This window comes from Mauremys reevesii, linkage group 7 (genome assembly GCF_016161935.1).
Source record: "Mauremys reevesii isolate NIE-2019 linkage group 7, ASM1616193v1, whole genome shotgun sequence".
Taxonomy (NCBI): domain Eukaryota; kingdom Metazoa; phylum Chordata; order Testudines; family Geoemydidae; genus Mauremys; species Mauremys reevesii.
The window spans coordinates 86,421,231-86,444,207 of NC_052629.1; the positions used below are offsets into that span (position 1 = coordinate 86,421,231).

Consider the following 22,977-nt stretch of genomic DNA (forward strand, 5'->3'; position numbering starts at 1 on the left):
CTGTAATAAACCCCTAACCTAGTCTGAGTTACTAAAGTCCTCAAATCATGGTTTAAAGACTTCAAGGTGCAGAGAATCCTCTAGCAAGTGACCCATGCTCCAGGCTGCAGAGAAAAGCGATAAACCCCCAGGGCTTCTGCCAATCTGCCCTGGAGGAAAATTCCTTCCCAACCCCAAATATGGCGATCAGCTAAATCCTGACTCACCAGCCAGACACCTATGAAAGAATTATCTGTAGTAACTCAGATCCCACCCCATCAACCATCCCATCACAGGCCATTGGGCATATTTATTGCTAATAATGATCGATTAATTGCCAAAATTAAGCTATCCCATCATACCATCCCCTCCATAAATTTATCAAGCTTAGTCTTGAAGCCAGATATGTCTTTTGCCCCCACTGCTCCCCTTGGAAGGCTGTTCCACAACTTCACTCCTCTGATGGTTAGAAACCTTCGTCTAATTTCAAGTCTAAATTTCCTGATGGCCAGTTTATATCCATATGTTCTTGTGTCCACATTGGTACTGAGCTTAAATAATTCTTCTCCCTCCCTGGTATTTATCCCTCTGATATATTTATAGAGAGCAATCATATCTCCCCTCAGCCTTCTTTTGATTAGGCTAAACAAGCCAAGCTCTTTGAGTCTTCTTTAATAAGACAGATTTTCAATTCCTCCAATCATCCTAGTAGCCCTTCTCTGTACCTGTTCCAGTTTGAATTCATCCTTCTTAATCATGGGAGACCAAAACTGCACACAGTATTCCAGATGAGGTCTCACTAGTGCCTTGTATAAGGGTACTAACTCCTTATCTCTACTGGAAATACCTCACCTGATGCATCCCAAGACTGCATTAGCTTTTTTCATGGCCATATCACATTGGCGGCTCATAGTCATCCCGTGATCAACCAATACTCCGAAGTCGTCGTCCTCCTCTGTTACTTCCAACTGATGAGTCCTCAGCTTATAACAAAAATTCTTGTAATTAATCCCTAAATGAATGACCTTGGACTTTTCACTATTAAATTTCATCCTATGACTATTACTCTGGTTTACAAGGTCATCCAGATCTTCCTGTATGATATTCCGGTCCTTCTCTGTATTGGCAATACCTCCCAGCTTTGTGTCATCCGCAAACTTTATTAGCACACTCCTACTTTTTGTGCCAAGGTCAGTAATAAAAAGATTAAATAAGATTGGTCCCAAAACCGATCCCTGAGGAACTCCACTAGTAACCTCCCTCCAGCCTGACAATTCACCTTTCAGTAGGACCCATTGTAGTCTCCCCTTTAACCAATTCCTTATCCACCCTTCAATTTTCATATCCCCGTCTTTTCCAATTTAACTAATAATTCCCCATGTGGAACCATATCAAATGCCTTATTGAAATCGAAGTAAATTAGATCCACTGCATTTCCTTTGTCTAAAAAAATCTGTTACCTTCTCAAAGAAGGAGATCAGGTTGGTTTGGCATGATCTACCTTTTGTAAAACCATATTGTATTTTGTCCCTATGACCATTGACCTCAATGTCCTTAACTACTTTCTCCTTCAAAATGTTTTCCAAGACCTTGCATACTACAGATGTCAAACTAACAGGCCTGTAGTTACCTGGATAACTTTTATCCCCTTTCTTAAAAATAGGAACTATGTTACCACTTCTCCAGTCATACGGTCCAACCCCTGAGTTTACAGATTCATTAAAAACTTCTTGCTAATGGGCTTGCAATTTCATGTGCCAGTTCCTTTAATAATCTTGGATGAAAATTATCTGGGCCCCCTGATTTAGTCCCATTAAGCTGTTTGAGTTTGGCTTCTACTTCAGATGTGATAATATCTACCTCCATATCCTCATTCCCATTTGTGATCCTGCCATTATCCCTAAGCTCCTCATTAGCCTCATTAAAGACTGAGGTAAAGTATTTGTTTAGATATTGGGTCATGCCTAGATTATCCTTAACCTCCACTCCATCCTCAGTGTTTAGCGGTCACACTTCTTTCTTTGTTTTCCTCTTATTTATATGGCTATTGAACCTTTTACAGTTGGTTTTAATTCCCTTTGCAAGGTCCAACTCTACATGGCTTTTGGCCTTTCTCACTTTTTCCCTACATTTTCTGACCTCAATAAGGTAGCTTTCCTTGCTGATCACCTCCCTGAGATGCTTGCTCATCCAGCTTGGTCTACAACTCCGGCCTCTGAATTTTTTCCCCTTTCTTGGGATGCAGGCTTCTGATAGTTTCTGCAACTTTGACTTGAAGTAATTCCAGGCCTCCTCCACCTTTAGATCCACAAGTTCTTCAGTCCAATCCACTTCCCTAACTAATTTCCTTAATTTTTTTAAGTTAGCCCTTCTGAAATAAAAAACCCTAGTCACAGTTCTATTTTTGTTTATCCTTCCATTTAGTTTGAACTGAATTAGCTCATGATCGCTCGAACCAAGATTGTCCCCTACAACCATTTCTTCTATGAGGTCTTCACTACTCACAAAAACCAAATCTAAAATGGCATCTCCTCTTGTTGGTTCAGCAACTACTATTATTATTACTAGCACATGTCCTCCAGTCTATATCTGAGAAGTTAGTCTCCCATGATCAAACAATTCCCATTAGTATTTACTTCATTAATAACATTAAAGAGGTCTCTATCCATATCTAAATCAGATCACCGTAGTCTATAGCACACCCCAAGCGCTATCCCAGGGGAGGCTCTAAGTTTTCTTCCCCCATGTGATTTTTTGCCCAGACAGACTCTGTCTTATCTATTCCATCACATCTTATTTCTTTATAGTCTTCCTCATCATTGATATACAATGCTACTTCATCACCTTTGCCTTAATTTCTGTCTTTCAAAAACAGCACATACCCTTCAATATCTGTACTCCAGTCATGACTACTATTCCACCTTATTTCTGTTATCCTTATAATATCTGGTTTCACTTCCTGCACCAGTAACTCTAGTTTCTCCATTTTGTTACCTAAGCTCCTCACATTGGTGTACAAATATCTTAATTTTTGCTGTTTGGCTTCGCTCACATTCTTTACCTGATTAGGCACTGACATTCTACTGCCAGTGTCACAAATTAGACTAGTATCTACACTACCCTTCCTCCTTATGTCCATTCTCCTACCCATGGCTGTATCCATTCTTACTTCGTTTTCTTCCCTCACAATGTTAAAATCTGGTGTGGAGATTACCTGGACATCTCCCAACCATCTCCCTCAGATTCCTAGTTTAAAGCTCTCTTAATCAGTTGTGCCAGCCTCCATCCTAGAAGTCTATTTCCCTCCCTACTCAGGTGAAGTCCATCCTGAGAGAACAGTCCTCTGTCCATGAATGCCTCCCAGTGGCCATACATCCCAAAGCCCTCCTTATAGCACCACTGCCTGAGCCATCTGTTGATCATCATAATCTTGTCACACCTTTGTTGCCCTTCTCTAGAAACGCAGAATCCCACTGAAGATCACCTGAGCCTCGATTTCCTTAAGCATCTTCCCCAGCCTGGCACAGTCTCCCTTGATACGTTCCAGTGAGAATCTAGCCGTATCATTTGTTCCCACATGAAGGACAATCAGTGGATTCTTTCCTGCTCCTGTGAGGATCCTCTTCAGCCTCAGGTCCACATTCTGTATTTTAGGACCCGGCACACAGCACACCCTTCTGTTCTCTGGATCAGCTCTGGTTACAGGCCTGTCTATTCATCTCAGTAAGGAGTCCCCAGTCGTGTAGACCTGCCTTTTCCTGGTGATGGTGCGATTCTCTGGTCTATCCCCTGTTCCCTCTGGCTGCAAGTCCTCTCGATTCCTATTCTCCCTTGCAATCCTCTGCAACCCATCCTGTATCCTCATGGGGCTCATATTTGGTGTTATCATCTCCATTGATTCTTCCCCTCTTACTATAGAACTAGATGCTCTTCTCTTCTTCCTTGCCCTCCCACCTTCAGTGACCACCTGCTGTGCCACTTCTTCATTTTCCAACTCCACAAACCTGTTCCTGAGCTCTCTTTCTCCTTCACTAGCCTGTCTTTTCCTCTGCCTGGTTCTCTTAGTCACATGCTTCCACTGTCCACTTTCCTCACCCAGCAGTCTCCCCTCAGAGTTCTTTAGTCCTGTTTCCATCTGCAAGTCTGAGCTTTTCCCTTCAACCTCCTCATGTCTTTGCTCCATCATATACTCGAACCCCCTTCTAAACTCAACCAGAGTTTCCACCTGCATCTTCAATCCTCAGATCTTTTCTTCCGTCAGCTCTATCAGGCGGCACTTAATGCAGACAAAACTCTTTTCAGGTACCCCCTCCAGGATCATGTACATGCTGCAGCTTCCACATCCAGTCATCTTCATTGTGTCTTCCACTGCTTGGGTCACTACCACTGCTGCCTCTGTATCTGTCATAGCCTTCCCACCTAAGTCCTGTTAGTCTGGGAAACATAAACCAAACCAAAACACTACCACCCACAGCAAAACAAACCCCCCACGAGCACCACAACACTGCCAGAACACCACACTCTCCCTTCAGTAGCCTGTGTGTTCCTCTGCCTGGTTATCCTAGTCTTCCCCTCCAAACTCCCCTCTAACAGAACTCCCACTCAAACTCCCCTGTTTACAGCTCTGTTTGCTGGCTCTGTTGCTGCCGCCGCTGTCTGTGATTAATAGCAATAATAAGCCTTATTAGTGAATTAGTATCACCTTTAATACTAAAGATATAGCATATTGTTCTGTATTACAGAAAGATCTTGATGTTCAATATAACAAAATTTGAAAAGTTTGCTTTATATACAATAAACATAGCATACACACGTGGTTCAATAACTTGTAATTATTAGATCCTATAATCTAAGAGATTTAACTCTGTGACTTTGCTTAAATAGCAATGCAGGCCTTAATTATAGGATTTTTTTTCAGCATGTGTATCAAAGGCAATAAACAAAACTAATCATATACTCCAAATTAAATTTGGAAATGAAACTTAGTGTAATGATGATCTTATGACTAAAGTATAGTGTTTCTTGTGTGACCTCGGGCAAGTAATTTAATACAACTCCCTCAGTCTCCTCATCTCTAGAGTGTGGAAAATACTTTCCTATTTCATCAGGGTGAGATGAGACTGAATTCATTCATGTTATAAAACATTTTAAGGTCCTTGGAAGGAAGTAACTAGAGAAATACGAACCATTATTATTGCTTGTACTTCTAGTATACTAAAATGTATTACTTCAGAATTTTTTATTTAGTTGATATGCTTTATTCGTCACTTCAGTACTTGGCAGAGCTGAATATGTCTCAGGAAAATCCTAATGTAGCTCCAGAAAATAGCAGTCGTCACTGCTGTTTTGGGCTGTAGGCTAAACTTCCCTGGAGACATCCCAAAAAACCAGATGTGCCAATGAAGGCTTGGATTTAGGAAAGCACGTATGTCTGTCTTAAGTTGTTGCTTAAGTCTGTCCTCATTCAGCAAGGCACTTAAACACATACTCAAGTCCCATTACAGTTAATGGGGCCTCAGTGGATTATATTGGGAAATAAGATTTCAATTAGTAGAAATCTTCATTTTTCACAAGGAAGCACATAATGGGGTGATGCTGTTTCTATTGAAACTTAAGAGAGTTTTGCCAATGACTTTATTGAGTGCCGGATTGGTCCCCGTATGATCCTCTGTAATGATGGCAGGAGTCACTTACATGGCTTACTACGTCGTTTTCCCTGGGAACTAAATCTGTATTCTCCGTGGGGGCCCATGATACGTCAGCCAGATATTTCGCTTCAGAATGGAGCCTCTTATTCTGAAGGTGAATATTCTATGTATTGTCGATATATTTTGCAGGTATTATTGACAGCACGCAGGTGGAGCAGAGGCAGGTTGTTGCAGTGACTGGTGATGGAACCAATGATGGACCGGCACTTAAAAAAGCTGATGTTGGCTTTGCAATGGTATGACCCTGAACATAGTCACTTGTCACTTTATTTGCATCACAGATTTGCTTAAAGGGAGTTTTTCTGTTTATATAACACATGGAGTGAAATGGTTCAGTGATTGTTCATTTAGTGAAGCAAGAAGCACGTGGAGAAGTTTCCGTTTTCTGGAAATGGCTGTAATCAGTACATCACAGGTTTTAATGCAGTTTCAGAATCCACTATTACACATTGTGATAAACAGAGGAGTTTTGCTTGGTTGATTTTTGCAAGAATCTTATCAAAATAAATATTGAAAATATGCAGAATGTTGATGCCAGAAGAGGAAAGTGCATTCAGTGTTCTGCTTGATAGCAAGGTGGAACAGGAAGAACACTCTCCAATTTAATAGTACATTATTTTGACTTGGTAAAAATCCACCCCCAAATACAACTTACTAGTCCCCCAACATTTTGTGGCACTACTGCAACAGCATCTGAAAACATAAGAAATTGAATTGACAGCATAATAGATGCTGAATTCAATTTGAGCTGTGCAATTCCAATTTGTACTGGCAATTCTATATATGCATATTTAAAAAAAAAATCAGAACTCCAGCGACACATGGATGTTCACTCCCTTATTCTGCATCAGTTGCTATCACAAAATACTCAAATAGCTCATCACGAGGCATTCCCTTGCTCTGTATTGGCACACACCTCCAAACCTATTGTCCAACACATCCAAGACATAGCATGTACTCACCAAATGCTATTATTTCATTCTGTGGTCAAAGCATAACTGTGCAGTGGGAAGGGATGTCCAAAGATCTATTTTCTAACTACTGCTTTTTCTTTCCCATATTCATTTTTATCATAATTTTCTGCAATTTTTTTCCAGGGCATTGCAGGTACTGATGTTGCAAAGGAAGCCTCAGATATTATCTTGACGGATGATAATTTCAGTAGCATTGTGAAGGCTGTAATGTGGGGCCGTAACGTCTATGATAGCATCTCCAAGTTCCTACAGTTCCAACTTACTGTTAACGTTGTGGCTGTGATTGTGGCTTTCACTGGGGCATGTATTACACAGGTAAGCTGAGTCGCAGAGATGACATGAAGCAGGGATACTGGACTGCCTGATAATCAAAAGAGCCAAATACCCAATTTCAACAGATTCCTTCAAATGGTCACCATTGTATTCTTGATTCCTACAGTATTGTTAGCAAGCATTTTTATCTGGGTCATAAGTTTGGGAATCATTAGTTACATGTCAGAGTTACATCTGGAATCATGCATTGTATCAGTCATACAGATATTCCCAGAAGTATTACTTTTGTTTGGACTGTGATTACTGGTACATTCATATGGCAGCACTGTCATTTAGAAGTAATCCAGACAGGGAAACTTTCAACTAAAAATGAAGAAAACATTTTGGTGCTTTGTGTTTTCTGATTCAGATAACTAAAACCAAAAAACATCATACACAGAAATATCTTTCTGACTAATTTTTTCCCCAGAACAATCCATTCTAATTGCTAATATCACTATCCTCATTTACATCTTATTGTAGCAACCTTGTTGAACCTTATCCATTGTGAGAAATGGAGCAAAAATCAACAGCTTGTGCTACTCAGCAATAGGGTGACCAGACAACAAGTGTGAAAAATCGGGATGGGGATGGGGGTTAAGAGGTGCCTATATAAGACAAAACCCCAAATATTGGGACTGTCCCTATGACATCGGGACATCTGGTCACCCTATTCAGCAAAGTACTTGTCACTTGCTCAGATACCCTGCCTAACTTTTCTACTCACCCTTTAAAAGGACCAAGACATCTGATGCGTTTTAAATGCTTGTTTTCTGTGCCTCTCCTCCTCCTCCTCACAGCAGAGATCTACATATTCATAGGCGTGTTAATGGCTGTGTTTGGAAGATCTCTAAGCATAAATCAGGTTTCAAAGCCTGGGCTCCAGCTCAGGTGGGAACAGTCAGTTGACCCTGCTGCAGGTTCTGGTTTTTTTGCCATGTAGATGTACCCTAAGATGCAGCCCTAGCCACAACTAACATGCAAGGCTACTTATGTACCTATCTCACCAAACACACAAAAAAGGCCAAAACAAAGTGAACGCCGCTTCACTTCAACATCACCGCTTTTTCATAAGCATACCTCCTTTTGATTATCTCATTTTGTTCAGCAAGGGGCAGGGGAGTGTGTATAACTAGTGGAGCATGCGGCTTTTCTTCCTCCAATACTAAAAAGCAAAGGACATCCCTAAAATAACAATGCTCAAGAGCGGTATATACTGGAGAGGGGTGCTGTTACAAACGCCTAAGCTCGATAGAAGAAATGCACACCTATGAGAACGATGCAGCTCCCCTTACTGTCCATTACACAAATGTACATATCTGTCACTACAGGTAAATTCCATCTCTGACACACACACCTATGAGCAAAACAATGAATAAGTCATTAGCTACACTTCAGGAGTACGCTTACATTGCAGTCATGGAATCGTTATGTGAAACTTGAGACCTGGTCTCTCCATTAAGCCGAGAGGTTAAGCGCCTTTCTTCTGAATTCTCGGGTCTCAGTTGTACTTGGCAAGGTGTGGAAAGGTCTCAAATAGTCCCCACTGGCCCTGGTGAGCACCTTCACAGGGACTGGACACAACTGTGTTCATTTAACTCCTCTGGGCACAAGGACTGTGTGATCATAGGGCCATTCACCAGAAGAAGCAGGAATGGGTTTACAGAAGCCAGTGGAAATTACCTTAGCCAGGTGAAATACCTGTTGTATCCTGTCAAAGGGAAGCAAAGTAGCAACAGTCTCCTTGCTCTGCTGCTAAATGCTGGTGCACCTCCGTATTAATCCCTACTTTGGCTATGCCTAATAGGCACAATTGACCCTATGGACAGGTGGGAGGAAGGGAAATATTGTGGATGGGGAAGAGGCAGAGGCAGAGATTAGGTGACGGCCTTTTCTCTTCAGGAATATTTCATAGTATTTGAGAGAGTATTTAGCATTAAGGGATAATGTCTGGTAACTAAAGAGAAGAGGAAAATACAAACATTATCGAAAACAAATGATTATAACATCATGTTGCTGATGCTGTGGCTGAAGCTGAGGTGGCCATTTCCTTTTAAATCCCTGTTTTCAGTCATTCGGACATTACTTCCCCTCTTTCCCCAAAACAGTTCATGTAGGATTAAATTTCTCATATTTGGTCTCCAGCAATTTTCAATTACTTTGTGAGCTTGAAAGAATTTGTAACCCATTTCTTAAATAATATTGTTCCTTTTTGTGCTTGGATAATTCAAACATAATTGTGTGGGTAGTTAATTTGTTGTGTTTGAAAATAGGTTTTTTTCAAATAAACAAATTACTAATGTTTGAAAATTTTGCACAGAGCATGCTCCTTGATTATTATTATTTTTTCCCTACCAGTCCAAGGACTCTGTTCAACTTCCATTGAAGACATTGGGAGTGTTTTCATTGGCTTTCAACAGGAATTGAACCACACCCTAAAAGTACATAATGATGAACAGTTTTGCCCAAATGATCTGTAACTAAAATCTTCCCGGCTCCTTCCTACTCATTCCCCACAGTTATATGCTTTTGAATGTGCAACCATTCTGTTAAAAATTAACTCATCTCCCAAGGTTAATACATTTTTATCAAAATAAATCTATATGAAATTGTTTAGTTCTAAAATAAAATAGCAAACCCCAAGAGAGAGAAATTAAAAAAAAATAAATTAGAAATTGTTGCAAATATACTGCAGTTGATTTGAGATGTGGCCATGTTTACACTTAACTTCCTGATTCCTGACAATCTCAAGAAGCTTTTATTTCCATCTCATGCAACAAGGAACTTGCCTGAAGAAGCTACATTATGTTGACTTTCAGACTCAAAGTTTCTATTCTGTGAAAGAGCATTATGTGTGTTTGCCTTTTATAACTGAAATATTACCAAAAATTGTGTTAGGGAACATACTGTACCCTCTGGTTGTTATAAAAATAGCTCTGATACAAAATGCATGACTGTATTGAAAAATCTTGAGTACAGTAGCCAAGCTGCACATTTATACCTAGTCTTAAACATTTACACTAGTCTTAAAATATTAATTTGACTGAAATATTTAAATTCTTATTAACAAATAAAGATAACTCAAAGCCATTGTTTCCAAAACACAAGCATAGCTTTCAGGGACCTTGACAAGGGCTTGCCTATACAGCAAACATTTCCTACACATTTTACTCTGTTTTTCCACAGATATTTTGTCCCTGCTGTACATACAGAATATAATTGTATTCTTAGGTTAAATTCTCTGTATCCCACTGGTTCTGGTAATTAAAGCCCAAACCCCATCCCAAGGGTGGCAGGCAGGGCTAATTGGATGGGGATAGCTGTCTTGAGGCCTCTGGTCCATATAGGGCATGCCACTCTATTACACCTCCCTTTTCAAGTTTGTTTATTCCTTGCCTCATTCACTGTGCACTGTCTAGCCTGCGCTTTAAGTGTGGTTGACATCTGGACACACCGTGGCTAATTTACCACACACCATCCTTTCTGCACAGTGAGCATCCAGATCTACTTTGTTAAACCAAAGTAAATTAAGACTAAAGCTACTGATTTCAGTAAATTAATGAGGTCCAGACTCATAGGTCCTCATCTCATTCTCCGGACACCAAGTGTAGAGGCCTCGGCTCAAACAGTGTACAGCTTTCTCAGTGAGCAAGAGATTCTTGTGAAGCCCTGCCTAAAACATTGTGAACTGTTGTGCATTGAATGAGACAGGACTCCATGCTCTCATTTATCCCATGGAATTCCATACATCCCTTCCAAGACCCAAAATTTCATGCAACTTACTTACCTAGGCAAACACAGTGGCAAGAAAACACTGGGACGTTATTTTTAATTATTAAAAAAATCTGTTCATGCACAAAATAAATCTTTAAATACACATAGCTCAGGCAAATCAAAACAGAATTTTACTGGAGCAACGGACGGCAAATGTCCAAGCTAAGGTGTATCTCTGTGCCAAATTCTAGTTCTACCTCAAATATTTGAGGCTTTGTAGTTGTTTGTAAAAGGTCACTTTTTTTAAAAAAAGGCAAAGTATATTTTAAACACTCCATACTCAAAAATTGATGACTTTTTCTTGGATTTTAAAACAGAATTCATATTTCAGCAGTGACTAGACCTTGAAAGTCTTAGCTGAAAATGCTAAACATTTGGCAAAAATTAAAAGTACTTGGAAAAAGCATTTTAGCTGTCACTATACACTTCAACTCCTGTATAATGAGGATGAAAGATACTTCAGAAATTTAGAAGGTATTATTTTGCATGTTACTTAGTGTTGATACACTCTAGCATTCTAAACAGCAGCATTTGACAAATCCTAACAATTTAGGAGTCTTCTGTGCTTTTGGTTAATAATACTGCACAGTAAATAGAATTAGACTGTACTGATCACTTGAAGGTTGGAAGTAAATATCAAGAAGTGTGCAAGTAAAATGTAACGGACTGGGCAGCTTCTGTTAAACTTGTATCTAATGGGACTAGCAGCAAAAATGTTTGTACCTAGAGAATGTTTCAAAAGTTTTGCAGAATAGCCACTGTCCCATTAAAGAGGCTTATGTAGGCAAGCGTTTGCGTGTGCTGAGAGCCAAATGGGAGTTAAAAGGTAAGGATAAAAACACCTTTCTATCCCCTTACAGCTTGTCATCTTAACTCAAAAATAATAAGCTCTAAGATTTGAGAGGCTGTATGTGTCACAATAGATTTGTGGTTTATTGCCAGCCTCTTGTGATTTGTACTTTAAGTGTTTCCCAAGATAAAGTATAAAATCACTGGATAGGAGGGACTTTTACCTTTAGGCAAATAGTAACCTTTTCCAAGGTCAAAAGGAAAAGAAATTGACAAGTAAGTGGTTATCTCAGGTGGCTCGCAATGTGAACATCTTTCCTCCCAACAGTCATTGGAGGCTACATGATGATGTATTATTTTGAACTTCACCTATGAGATCAAAGGATTCTTTGGCCATTTAGTCAGTGGCCAGAGACTGCCAAAAGAACATGAAGCTTGAATGCCACTCACCTGTTCTTGTGCTGCATAGAGTCAGAGCAAGACTGAAAACATAATGGAAGACTAAACTCCATGTCTGATAGACATTTTCTTTAGTTTCCACTAACTAATCAGAAACTAGGTAGAGTTGCAGTGGAGATTTCATGACCCTGGCTGCTCAGACTAATGTGCGTTAATCTTTGGGCTTGGGCTTAGAACAAGGTTTTACACTTGATTGAGCTGTGCAGCACTGCAGATAACTGGTAATTATTAGAGGCAGGGTGATTGGCACAGTGAAGTGGTGAGAACGTGCTGCTGCCCGAGCTGATGACTTCTGGTTACACTTGTGTGAAGATGGGTCAAAGAGAGAGACCTCCTGTAACATTATTCATAGGAATATCTGAGGCCTTGGCTATTGCCCACATGACTGTTTATTACGAATAATGTACAGATGTGGGGATGAACACTTGAGGCAGCAATTCCAGCTTCTAAAGTTATCTCCAAACAGAAAATGCTTGTGCAGCACTCTTGTTAACCATACAAAATGTGAAAATAGGCTGAGGCAAATTCTTCAGTAAAAACCTGATTGTGTTTCCCCCTTTCTATGTATATTAGGTACCTCAGCACTACGAGTCTTTAAGCCACGATGGTGGGCCATCCACGTTGGTAAAACCACAAAATCTGGGACCTAGTTAATCCTGTTTATCCTTTGTTTAACTTTTCCCCCCATCCCTACAAATACAGGCACGTCCTATTGCTGGAGCTGCATATCAGATGGCTGAACTGATTTCTCCTCCTGATAAGCCCAGTTAATGCTGCCCATGGCCAGGAAGTCAAGAATCTTGACTAATCTTGGCTAATCCTTCTCTGCTCCCTAGCATGCCCAGCTTGTGCCAAAGCAGTAAATTGCCTCCCCCACCTCTCCCCCCTGCCCCAAGTAGGCCAAACCTGAACATTGTTTTTTTTAAATATAGTCTACAACAAAAGATTTTTTTAAATGCAAGTTTGTTTATTTGCAGGAAAATGAATGTATTGTGTCCCTAGTGAGATCAAGACTGTAATTTCAAGACACCACAGAGACCAAACGTTTACAGTTTGTCTCCAAGTGCTGTCCTTAACAGCGATTGGTCCTTGGTATTGAAACTGATATAAAAGCTTGAGAAGGCTTCATTAAAAATAAACATTTATATCTCTCAAGAAAAGTGCAGCCTTCAAACAAGTGTTTTTAATGGTATTTATTTTGGTCTGTAAATTATTCTGACACTCCTTTGCCTCACCTATGCATTATAGTAGAAAATATATGGCGCATAACAATACTGTGACCCCCCCCCTTATAAATTCAAAAACACATTTTAAAATATTTAACACTATTATAAATGCTGGAGATGAAGTGGGTTTTGGGGATGGAGGCTGACAGCTCTCGACCCCCCATGTAATAACCTTCCGACCCCCTGAGGGGTCCCGGACCCTAGTTTGAGAACCCCTGTGTAAGTTATCCCTGTTATGTGATAAAACGTCAGAGTGTTATCTCATGTTATTTTTTAGAATTCTCTTACCCATCCCTGATACGAATAAAGTACCTCTCTCTCTCTGAGTCTGAAAATAGATTTCACTAATGTTATCTATTTCAGATTCACACTAAAGGCACAGGAACTAGAATTATTCATGTGTGTTACAAGAAAAAAAATCTATCTCTTTCTTCCTTGCTATGGCTCTTAGAAGCAAACACAATTACATGTCATTACAATTGGTCCAGTGAGGTACAGTTACTGAGAACAGATCATTAGCCAAACTGCAATTTAATATATATTTCTCTTTGTCATTTACTTTTCACCTGAGAGCAGCATTAGGTTTTTTGTTTGTTTGTTTGTAATGTGATCTAAAGCCCTATATGGTGTGACTTTAGGCTGTCTCCATTTTGGATTAAATGAGCAAATAGCTCCTTCTAGTGGTTGCTAATCTAGTTTGGAAAATAAATACCTAATCCTACCAAAATCTATTAATGCTTTGGTAGTAATGCTGATGTTTGGGTGTCCTGTGAATATTTTTGGATGAAGAGCATGAACATTCTGCTTCATAGTTCCTAATGACTCTTCCTGTGATTTAGTAGTTGAATCAGTTTTCTCATTCCCTACTTGCTTTTAATAGGATGTTGAGTACATTCACTTCACATCTGAGCTGTATAACATTGTTTATTTCTGTGTTTAAAAATAAAATAAACTATAAAATTTGAATTTATCAAAAACCCACATTGTATTGTTCCAAGATTTTGATCAATTTCAGGCAACACAATGCGTGTACTACAGCAAATTGTAGACATAACTTAGATATAAATTCACATTAAACTCGATATTTTAAATTGTTTTAATATAGTTATTTCTGTCCCCACCCAGGAATACATATTTTTGATAGTCTTTAATATTTAGTCACCCAAACCTGACTTCTAGAAAATTTAAAAACAATCCATGGGGTAAAGTGCTATGGTACATTGTATAATCAAATTATTCAGATGGGATTAATGTGATGCTAAATAAGGTGTCTGGATGCAAATGCTGCTGGCTGAAACGATTGGCGATGAATCTGATTGTTCGTCTTTGCTCAGCTCCATACCCTTTCTACTGTTACTGCCTTGCAATAGCACAATAAGACATTGAGTGTGAAGGGAAGAAATGGTGGAGACAGTGATCATTTTAGCAAACCAAGACAAAGAAACACATTATATTTTATTTTGTCTCCGAAGGACTCTCCACTGAAAGCTGTGCAGATGCTGTGGGTCAATCTAATTATGGACACCTTTGCTTCTCTTGCTCTGGCCACTGAACCCCCTACAGAGTCTCTACTGCTAAGGAGACCATATGGCAGAAACAAGCCTCTTATATCACGTACCATGATGAAGAACATTCTGGGCCATGCTGTCTACCAGCTAACTCTCATTTTTACGCTTCTCTTCGTTGGTAAGATAAACAAAACATATTTTTGTTCACTTTAGGTCTCTGCTGTAGCTTGCTGGCTTCATTCACAAGTGGCTTGATCTCTAGCTATGTGCCCCAAAATGTACTGCATATTCCAAAGTGCCAAACATTTGCATTAAGCTTTACTCAGGGCTCACCTGAGACATGCCCCAGGTGTTGAGCCATGAAGTGGGACCAAAAGAGATAAGGGGAGATGGAACAGCCCCAACTGGAGGGTGATGGGATGTCAGGGATCATTCTGAAACCTTTCATAGCTTCTTGGTAAAAATGTGGGATTTGCTTAGTCTAGCTTTTTGGAATATTAAGAAAAGTGTAGATTCAAGGCATTGGCAAAGGTTTAGGTCAGTATGGGTGTTAACCAAACTGGTCAGTCTGTTTCTAAGCTCAAATTTCAAGGCTTGTCCTCTTCACTAGGAAACTTAATATTTTATTTCTGTTTAATCTGAAATGTACAGATTCAAGTTATGCTGGTACAAAAAGCCACTTCAATTTGGGAACTAACAATATTGTTCAGTATTCTTCCATGATAAATGCTATCATCTGGATAATCTAGACAAACAAGCTAGTAATTAGAATCTATTTAGATCAGACAATAGACTCCATTCTGGGATTTAACACCTGTGACTGTTGGAAGGAAAAAAATTGGCTAATTTATTATTTCAGCCCTCTACCCATGGTCTTACACTAATTCAGGTTTTACTGATGATGAATGCTTTTCTTCTATAATGGGGTCTTTAGGGACATGAGATATAGGGAAGAAAAAGACCGTTTCTCATTGCAAGGAATAACCCAGGAAGAACAATAGCCACTCTTGTTTTATGTCAATTAGTGCATTTGCTCAAGAGGCTGATGATAGTAATTAGCACTTGGGGCTCATGTACTGTGTTCATGACAATATGTCATAAGAACGGCCATACTGGGTCAGACTGGTGGTCCGTCTAGCCCGGTATCCTGTCTTCCAACAGTGGCCAATGCCAGATGCTTCAAAGGGAAAGAACAGAACAGAGCAATTGAGTGATCCATTCCCTGTCATCCACTCCCAGCATCTGACAGTTAGAGACTTAGGGACACCTAGAGCATGAGGTTGTATCTCTGACTTTCTTAGCTAATAGCCATTGATCGACCTATCCTCCATGAACTTATCTAATTTTTAACTGACGTTAAATTGGCATTTGTTGATGGCCTGAAGTATGTGTCTTACAGGCTATGTAATATACTCCCTAGTAAGTTGTTATGAATGTACATTCATGTCTGTACAAGCCTTAGGAGGGCCAGGCTCCTCCCTGCAGCTATGAGCCTATTTTGGATGCTAGGGGGGCTGACAAGCCTGTCAAAGCAAAAAAGGGGCCTATAATGAGCCTGATACGTTTCTGAGGTTGGGGTGGGAAGGGGAAATGTTTGCAGGAGGATTCTGGTGCCCCCTAGAAAGCCTAATAAGCTTGTCAGCCTATGACTATCTAAACTATGCACATGAGCCTTCATAATAGGTGCATCTGAAAGTCAAACATCCTATACGTTTTGTGGGAGTTATAGGTGGCCCTCCAGTGAGCCTCCCAAGGCTGAGAGAAAGACCCCTTTTCAAGGCCTGCAGGAGAGAAGAACCTTTGCCCCCCACACATAGTGAGCCTCAAGAGGCTCCCCAGACCCCTTCACATTTCTGAGGAGGCGTACAGCCCACCCCATTTCCTGACAGCCTTAGGAAATGCAGCAGCAGTCTCCTTGGGGAGCTTCAGGAGGCTCAGCTATATCCTACATGGTAAAAAGAAAATGTGCTTCTTGTCTTTCCAATAAGCTTCCTAGCAATCAGGTTAGCAATTTGGTAAAGGTAAGATAAAGGGATAGATACTTTTTTTTAGTGAAATCTTAGGAATCATTTGATGTGCTATACTAAGTTTCCCAAGGCCAGTAAATCCACAGTTCCAGATTCATAAGCTAACTGTTTAAACTGGACTCTGATCAATGATCTTCTGTACAAGAGTTCAGCAAATCAAATTCATTCTCTCTCTCCTCCTCCTTTCCCATTGCTGCTATAAGTTGGCAATAAATATGTTACACATGTGTTTGAACGCTGATTGCCTCTATTTTTAGAGTGTCATAAATCTAGAAGCCATTGTCCTGTTCAGTTAAACTGCTGCACAGCAAATTGTATCTTGGTTCCAGGCCTGACCTACCAAATTTTAAACTGGTATGTTTCTAATGGCCTTGGGAGAAGAGTGGGCAATGGAATCTTGGGTGCAACCTTATCTACTTCTATTCCATAGTAGCAGCAGATCCTGATTTTGGAATGAAGTAATGCAGTGAAATGGAATTTTTGAAGATTAAATTATGGATAATCATGTCAAGGAAAAAATTCAATCAGATTTAAGCATAAATCCATTTGCCTTTCATAATGGGCTTCATTATTTGGTTTGAAGTCTTTAGTAATGATTATCCATATCCATGTAATCTTTGTTTAAAAGTCTCAGCTCTATCTTCAGCATCACACCCGTAGTAAAGTTATAATGCTACATTTATGTTATCACAACTTTTTTATGTCAAAAGACAATAGGCCAAAGTCTTCCTTTGGATGCATGCGCACAATTCCCATTGATTTTCACTGGAGCTGCTCAAACATCAAAGGCAAAGTTCAGTTCTCTGATGACTCTACTGACTGAATATGACCTTATGGCAGTTCTCTCAGATCTATAACTGTTTGTGAGGTGGAAGCCTCTCATTCAAACAGTAACACCACCGGGAGCCCGGAAAAATATTGTCCAAGTGAACGATGTTTGGTATAAACAAATGTTTATTAAAGTTTGCTGCAGAGCAAAATTTCCCCTTTACATTTATTTTCTCTCTGTTCTTTACTCATACAGATTAATGTTCTACCCTTATTCTAAAGGTCTCTCTTTATATATAGGTATACGTGTGTTAAGAATTCTGATATGTATACGTATAGTGAATAAGTGGCCCTGTGCGTAGATGTATTTCCAAGTGTTATGTAACCTCTACAATTACTGTTCATACTGTACAAAATGTAGCCTTTTTTAATATTGACAATCAATTCTCAGTTATCTAAATAATAGTATGATCTCCTATTAGGTGCTTACAAAGTAGATTAACAGACAAATGGTGGTGGTGTTAGCTGCTGTTCTTTTTAGTTAATATCCTTGACTACTTGTCAAGAATAATGCATATTAGGAAGTAATATGCAGAGACTGTTGAAGGATGGTTGCTGCTAATTATTTTAGAAATGGCAAATGCAGTGTCAACAAGTCTGCAGCTCTGAATAAATGAGATGAAAGAAATGACTCTTTAGAGTTGTTCCTACATGGTGGGAGAAAAAACCCTACCAAAAATCATTTGAGCTGGTACATTGAGTCACTGGATTATAGTCAACATTATGAAGCTTCACAGTGAGAATTCTGTATTTCTTTGCTCACTGAGTTGGGAACTATGCCTGCAGTGTAGTAATTGTGGAAGCAATGCTGCTAAAAAATAACAAAAACAAAATAACACAAGACTGAGGAGGCAGCCCATGAGAGGGAATGGGAATACAACACAATGTCGAGGCTGAATTGTTGATAACAGAAACAAATGTTTTTTATTCTTTTTTGCATTAAGGTGAAAAAATGTTTAAGATTGACAGTGGTCGGAATGCACCACTCCACTCTCCTCCTTCTGAGCACTACACCATTATCTTCAATACCTTCGTCATGATGCAGCTATTCAATGAAATCAACGCACGCAAAATCCACGGCGAGAGGAATGTTTTTGATGGCATTTTTAGAAACCCTATATTTTGCACTATTGTACTGGGTACATTTGCTGTACAGGTAATCATTCATGCAAGAAATAGCAACTATTCATCAGAAACTTACAATTTTTCTGTCTTTGTTCTTTGGAAAATCAAATGTTTTTCTGGCCAATCCAAATGCTTATTCATCCTGTATTAGACCTATTCATCCTGTATCATCCTGTCAGACCTAAATCAGACCTATTCTGCTTTAATCAAAATAATGCTTCTATCAGTAATGGTAATTTAGAACACTTAATATTTACAAAACTAGCAAAAGCACGCTAGACAGAGTATAGTATGTTGCTTTGTCACAAGAGCACATATGGTTAAGATTTATAAGAAGTATGGTTAATTACAATGAATAGCTGATTTGTTGAAACAAGAAGTCTCATTATTTTCCATGGAGATTATTAATAACATTATCATTAACCAAGGATAGCAAATAACTTTTTACACTTATTTACTACTGTTGTCCATAGTAGGGATGAACAAGTTGGTTTGTTGTTAATGGGTGCAAGCATTGACCCACTTCCTTCATGTCCGCTGAGATCCAGAGGTCCACGAGATATCCCTAGAGTATTCTTCACTAATAGCCCAGCATAAAATAGATTTGGCTATCTCCGCAGAAAACTTCTCTTTCCCCTGGTGTCATTCTTTTAGTCCCACATCAGCCATTCCGCTGTACAGTCCTAGGCCAAACATCACCTGGTAAGCCCTTTGTGGGGAATGCTGCAGCTCCACAAAGTCACTAAGGGCCTGCTATTTAAAGATATTTAGGCACCTAATCCCCTGTATTCCCGGAGATCTCCCTAACCCCTGGGCTGTGAAGTATTTTAGGTCTCTCTCAATCTCTCCAGTTGAAACATTTCCACTTTTATAAAAATAATTGAATATGCAATGGGCCAGAGAGTGATTCTATAGCCTGGTAATGTTTAGGACCTTCACCTGGCAGAGGGGAGACCTGGCTTCAAGTCTCTGCTCCACATCAGTTAGAGGAGGGAATTGAATCCAAGTCTCCCACATCTTGGGTGAATGCTCTTATGGATTATTTTGCTCTTGTGCAAAAGGGGGCAGCAGCACCACACCAGCTGTGTTTTGGGCAGGCCTCTGTTTGGGCCTGGCAGGTGAGGTAGGTGGGAGAAAGCCTGGGTTGTGAATCCCACTGGGACATAGCCACATGTGAGGAGTTGTGCATCAGGACTAGGCTTGCCCATCAGGAGACATGTAGGTACCACGGGGACTTCTCCAGGGAACACTGAGTTGCCTGGAACTTTAGGCAGCGGCTGAGCAGGAGTTTTGAAGATCTAATTTTGGATGAAGAGAACTAAAGTGGGGGTTTAGGCACCTAAATCCCATTGTGCATCGAGCCCTCAGTGTGTGTTACTGAAAATGAGACTTAGCCTCCTAAGTCACTTAGGCCTTGCAACACTGAGTGGAGCAACACTAAATACCCTTACAAATACTCTTACAAATCTGGGCCTACTTGGGTTTAATTCACAACCAAATCTAAAGTCCTTACCATGGAAGGGACTTGAAGATTTTTTTCCATTCCCAGGTGTTTCCATACCTGGCTTTTGGCTGAGAGAAGAGGGGAGTTGCTATTCATAGACCTGAGTTCATGTGCTGGATTCTGTCTACTCCTCCCAATCCTCTCTAGCCACCAACAAAAACTCTTCCAAAATAAATACAAACCTTAGTCTCTGTACACAAACAAGAGCCTACTTCTGCTCACTGTATCCACATGCAACTGCCACTGAGGCCAGTGGGAGCTGTGTATTTGAGAAAAATGAAGGATCAGAGCATAGTCAATCTGACTTCTGCTTGCTTTTCTGTGTCTCTCTTTCTGCCAGGTAATCTTTCCTTAGGTAATATCAGGTTATTCCTTCAACCAATTTCTCCACTTTTGCAAGGGGAAGGGGGGTTATATGAGCTTAATTTGGGGGTGGGGGGTGAGGGAGGTTATAACTTTGCATAATGAAGCCTACTAAAGCTGCTCTGAATTATATTTACTTGTTCTTAATTGGCTGGCTGTAGCTAGCCCAGCTGTATGAGTTTCATTTTTTGCTATAATCTCCAGGAGCTCAGCCTGTCTTTGTGGATGGATGTGGTATGGGTATGACAGAACCAGTCCCTAGTCTGATCTATGTTTCATGGGTGATTTATCCAATAAAAAAAATGTGTGTAGGTCCTTGTGTATTTGCTATATTTGCTGGGTACAGCAGAACTGCATCTGGTATTTCAATCCGTGCAATAGTCCTAAAAATATAACATCAGGGTGACCAAATTTTGAAAGTGAAAAATGAGGAATCCAGCTATGGTGGGATAGAAGTCACAGGGAGTGGTTTGCTGGGAATCAGGATGGTATTGTGCTGGGAAACAGCTATTTTATACATAGGTCCAAGGGAGACGAGGAGAAGAAAGGACATTGGCCCATACTGTAGTGTCATTGGCATTACTATACTAGTACATGTATTTATCTGTGACACTGACTGCTGCCCAGTTTTGACTCATTGTTTTTAGTGTGCTCCCCATGTCTGTCCCTCCTATTGTCTCATTTTATACTTAAGAAAGTAAGTTCTCTGAGGTGTAGGGACCGTCTTTATTTATAGATTTTTATGGTACCTAGCACTGACTATTATACACTGACTTAAAAACAAGCAAAGCTGTTCGTAAGGTAGCATGTTAATGAAAATTAAGATTTTTTTTTCTAAATCAGTCAGAATGAACCTGGTCAGCACATTTCCATCTCATTACATCAAATGCCATTTAGATAATGGTTTATTCTGTTTCATTCACATGGCACAATTGAAATCTTGTTATGGTGAGACGTTTGCCACAAGATCAACCTCTCCTGCAAGTCAACATTTCTTTTTCATAAATGACCTCGTTTTACCTTTGAATACATACAGTATTATGCAAGAATCCTTAATCCAGTCCAGTGTTACCACTTTATTCCATTGGTACTGTGTTTTAGATTTCATTTCCATCAATCATTCACAGATTACTATTGAATGTGTTCATGTACAGCTGCCCTAGCCTCAGACCATATCACTTATCACTAGGATGCTGTTAAAAAGACAGTCTGAGTGTAAAGATATTGAAAAAAAAATGCTAGAATTAACATTACATGATCTAGAACTTGATCAGTCATTTGATACAACATGTGAATGTCAAGTTGCATTTGATTAGAGGCGTTTGTGCGATAACGAATATGGTTTTAGGTTAGTTTGACTATAGATAAATGAATATATTCAGGACTGAGCTGTAACTGATTGGGATTTAATCTGAACCATAGCAGCAATGGATTAAAATGTTGACACTGGAGAAAGGTCTCTTCCACTATATAAATTCCAAACTAAAATAATACTTTTCCCTGGGTGTCTAATTCAGGATATGTCAGTTTATGGGCACCCTATTTAAAATAGCCTGAGTCTGATTTTCCAGAGGTCCTAAACTCCTGCCATCTGAAGCCTCCGTTGACCACAACAGGGATTAGGTGCTCGGCACTTCTGAAATTGAGTCCCAAAGTGTTTTGAATGGAGGCTACTTTTGCTGACTTGGACCTAGTGACACACAAGATGTCAAGTAGCAGAATGTAGGTCTCCCTACTTCAGCCCCATACGAAAATCTGCTAAACAACAAATGCCTATAGTGTGCTTAAATGTGCCACCCAGCAATGTACTTGCTGAATCAAAGTGAGATGTAAACAAGTGTACCGAAAGAGAGAGCAAAAGCTCATGTAAATGTGGGGAAAATATATTTTCAGAAGAGAGATAAAGTGTTTCTTCCTCCCTCCCATTTTTCCTCTGCAGATAGTAATTGTGCAGTTTGGTGGGAAACCTTTCAGCTGCTCTCCTCTGCAGCTTGACCAGTGGATGTGGTGTGTATTTATTGGACTAGGAGAACTTGTCTGGGGTCAGGTAAGTGTCATGTAGCAATGTATAGTTTTCTACTCATTTATTATGTTTTCACAAACTGATGGAAGGTCTGGTTTTGCGAACACTTTGTCATAAAGTAATTTGATTCATAAGAAGGTGTGTAGGATTGCCACTCAACCATCTCTCACTTTATCATATTTGGCATTACACTGGAAATAAATGACCCTTTTAAAAATACAGGGTTTTTCAGTAAGGTGCCACTATGGTTCTTTTTAACTTTTTGTTAATTTTCAGACTTTTTCTCCAACAGTGTGCAGTGATACAATGACTAAATACTTCCTGAGAGGATTTGTTTGTGAAAGACGCTAGATCTATAGCCCTTAGAACTGTAGTCCT

At 39.7% G+C, this 22,977-nt stretch overlaps 1 protein-coding gene across 6 annotated transcripts in view; it reads left to right on the top strand.

Annotated features, from left to right (window-relative positions):
- The window catches only part of ATP2B2 (ATPase plasma membrane Ca2+ transporting 2), a 563,074-nt gene that overhangs the window by 510,815 nt on the left and 29,282 nt on the right, over positions 1 to 22,977 (top strand). For all 6 annotated transcript variants that reach the window (XM_039480788.1, XM_039480783.1, XM_039480784.1 and 3 more), the window contains 5 exons: positions 5,817 to 5,923; positions 6,785 to 6,976; positions 14,694 to 14,907; positions 18,529 to 18,740; positions 22,516 to 22,623. In XM_039480788.1, coding sequence (XP_039336722.1) covers positions 5,817 to 5,923; positions 6,785 to 6,976; positions 14,694 to 14,907; positions 18,529 to 18,740; positions 22,516 to 22,623 — 833 coding nt within the window. The remainder of the gene's footprint in view (positions 1 to 5,816; positions 5,924 to 6,784; positions 6,977 to 14,693; positions 14,908 to 18,528; positions 18,741 to 22,515; positions 22,624 to 22,977) is intronic.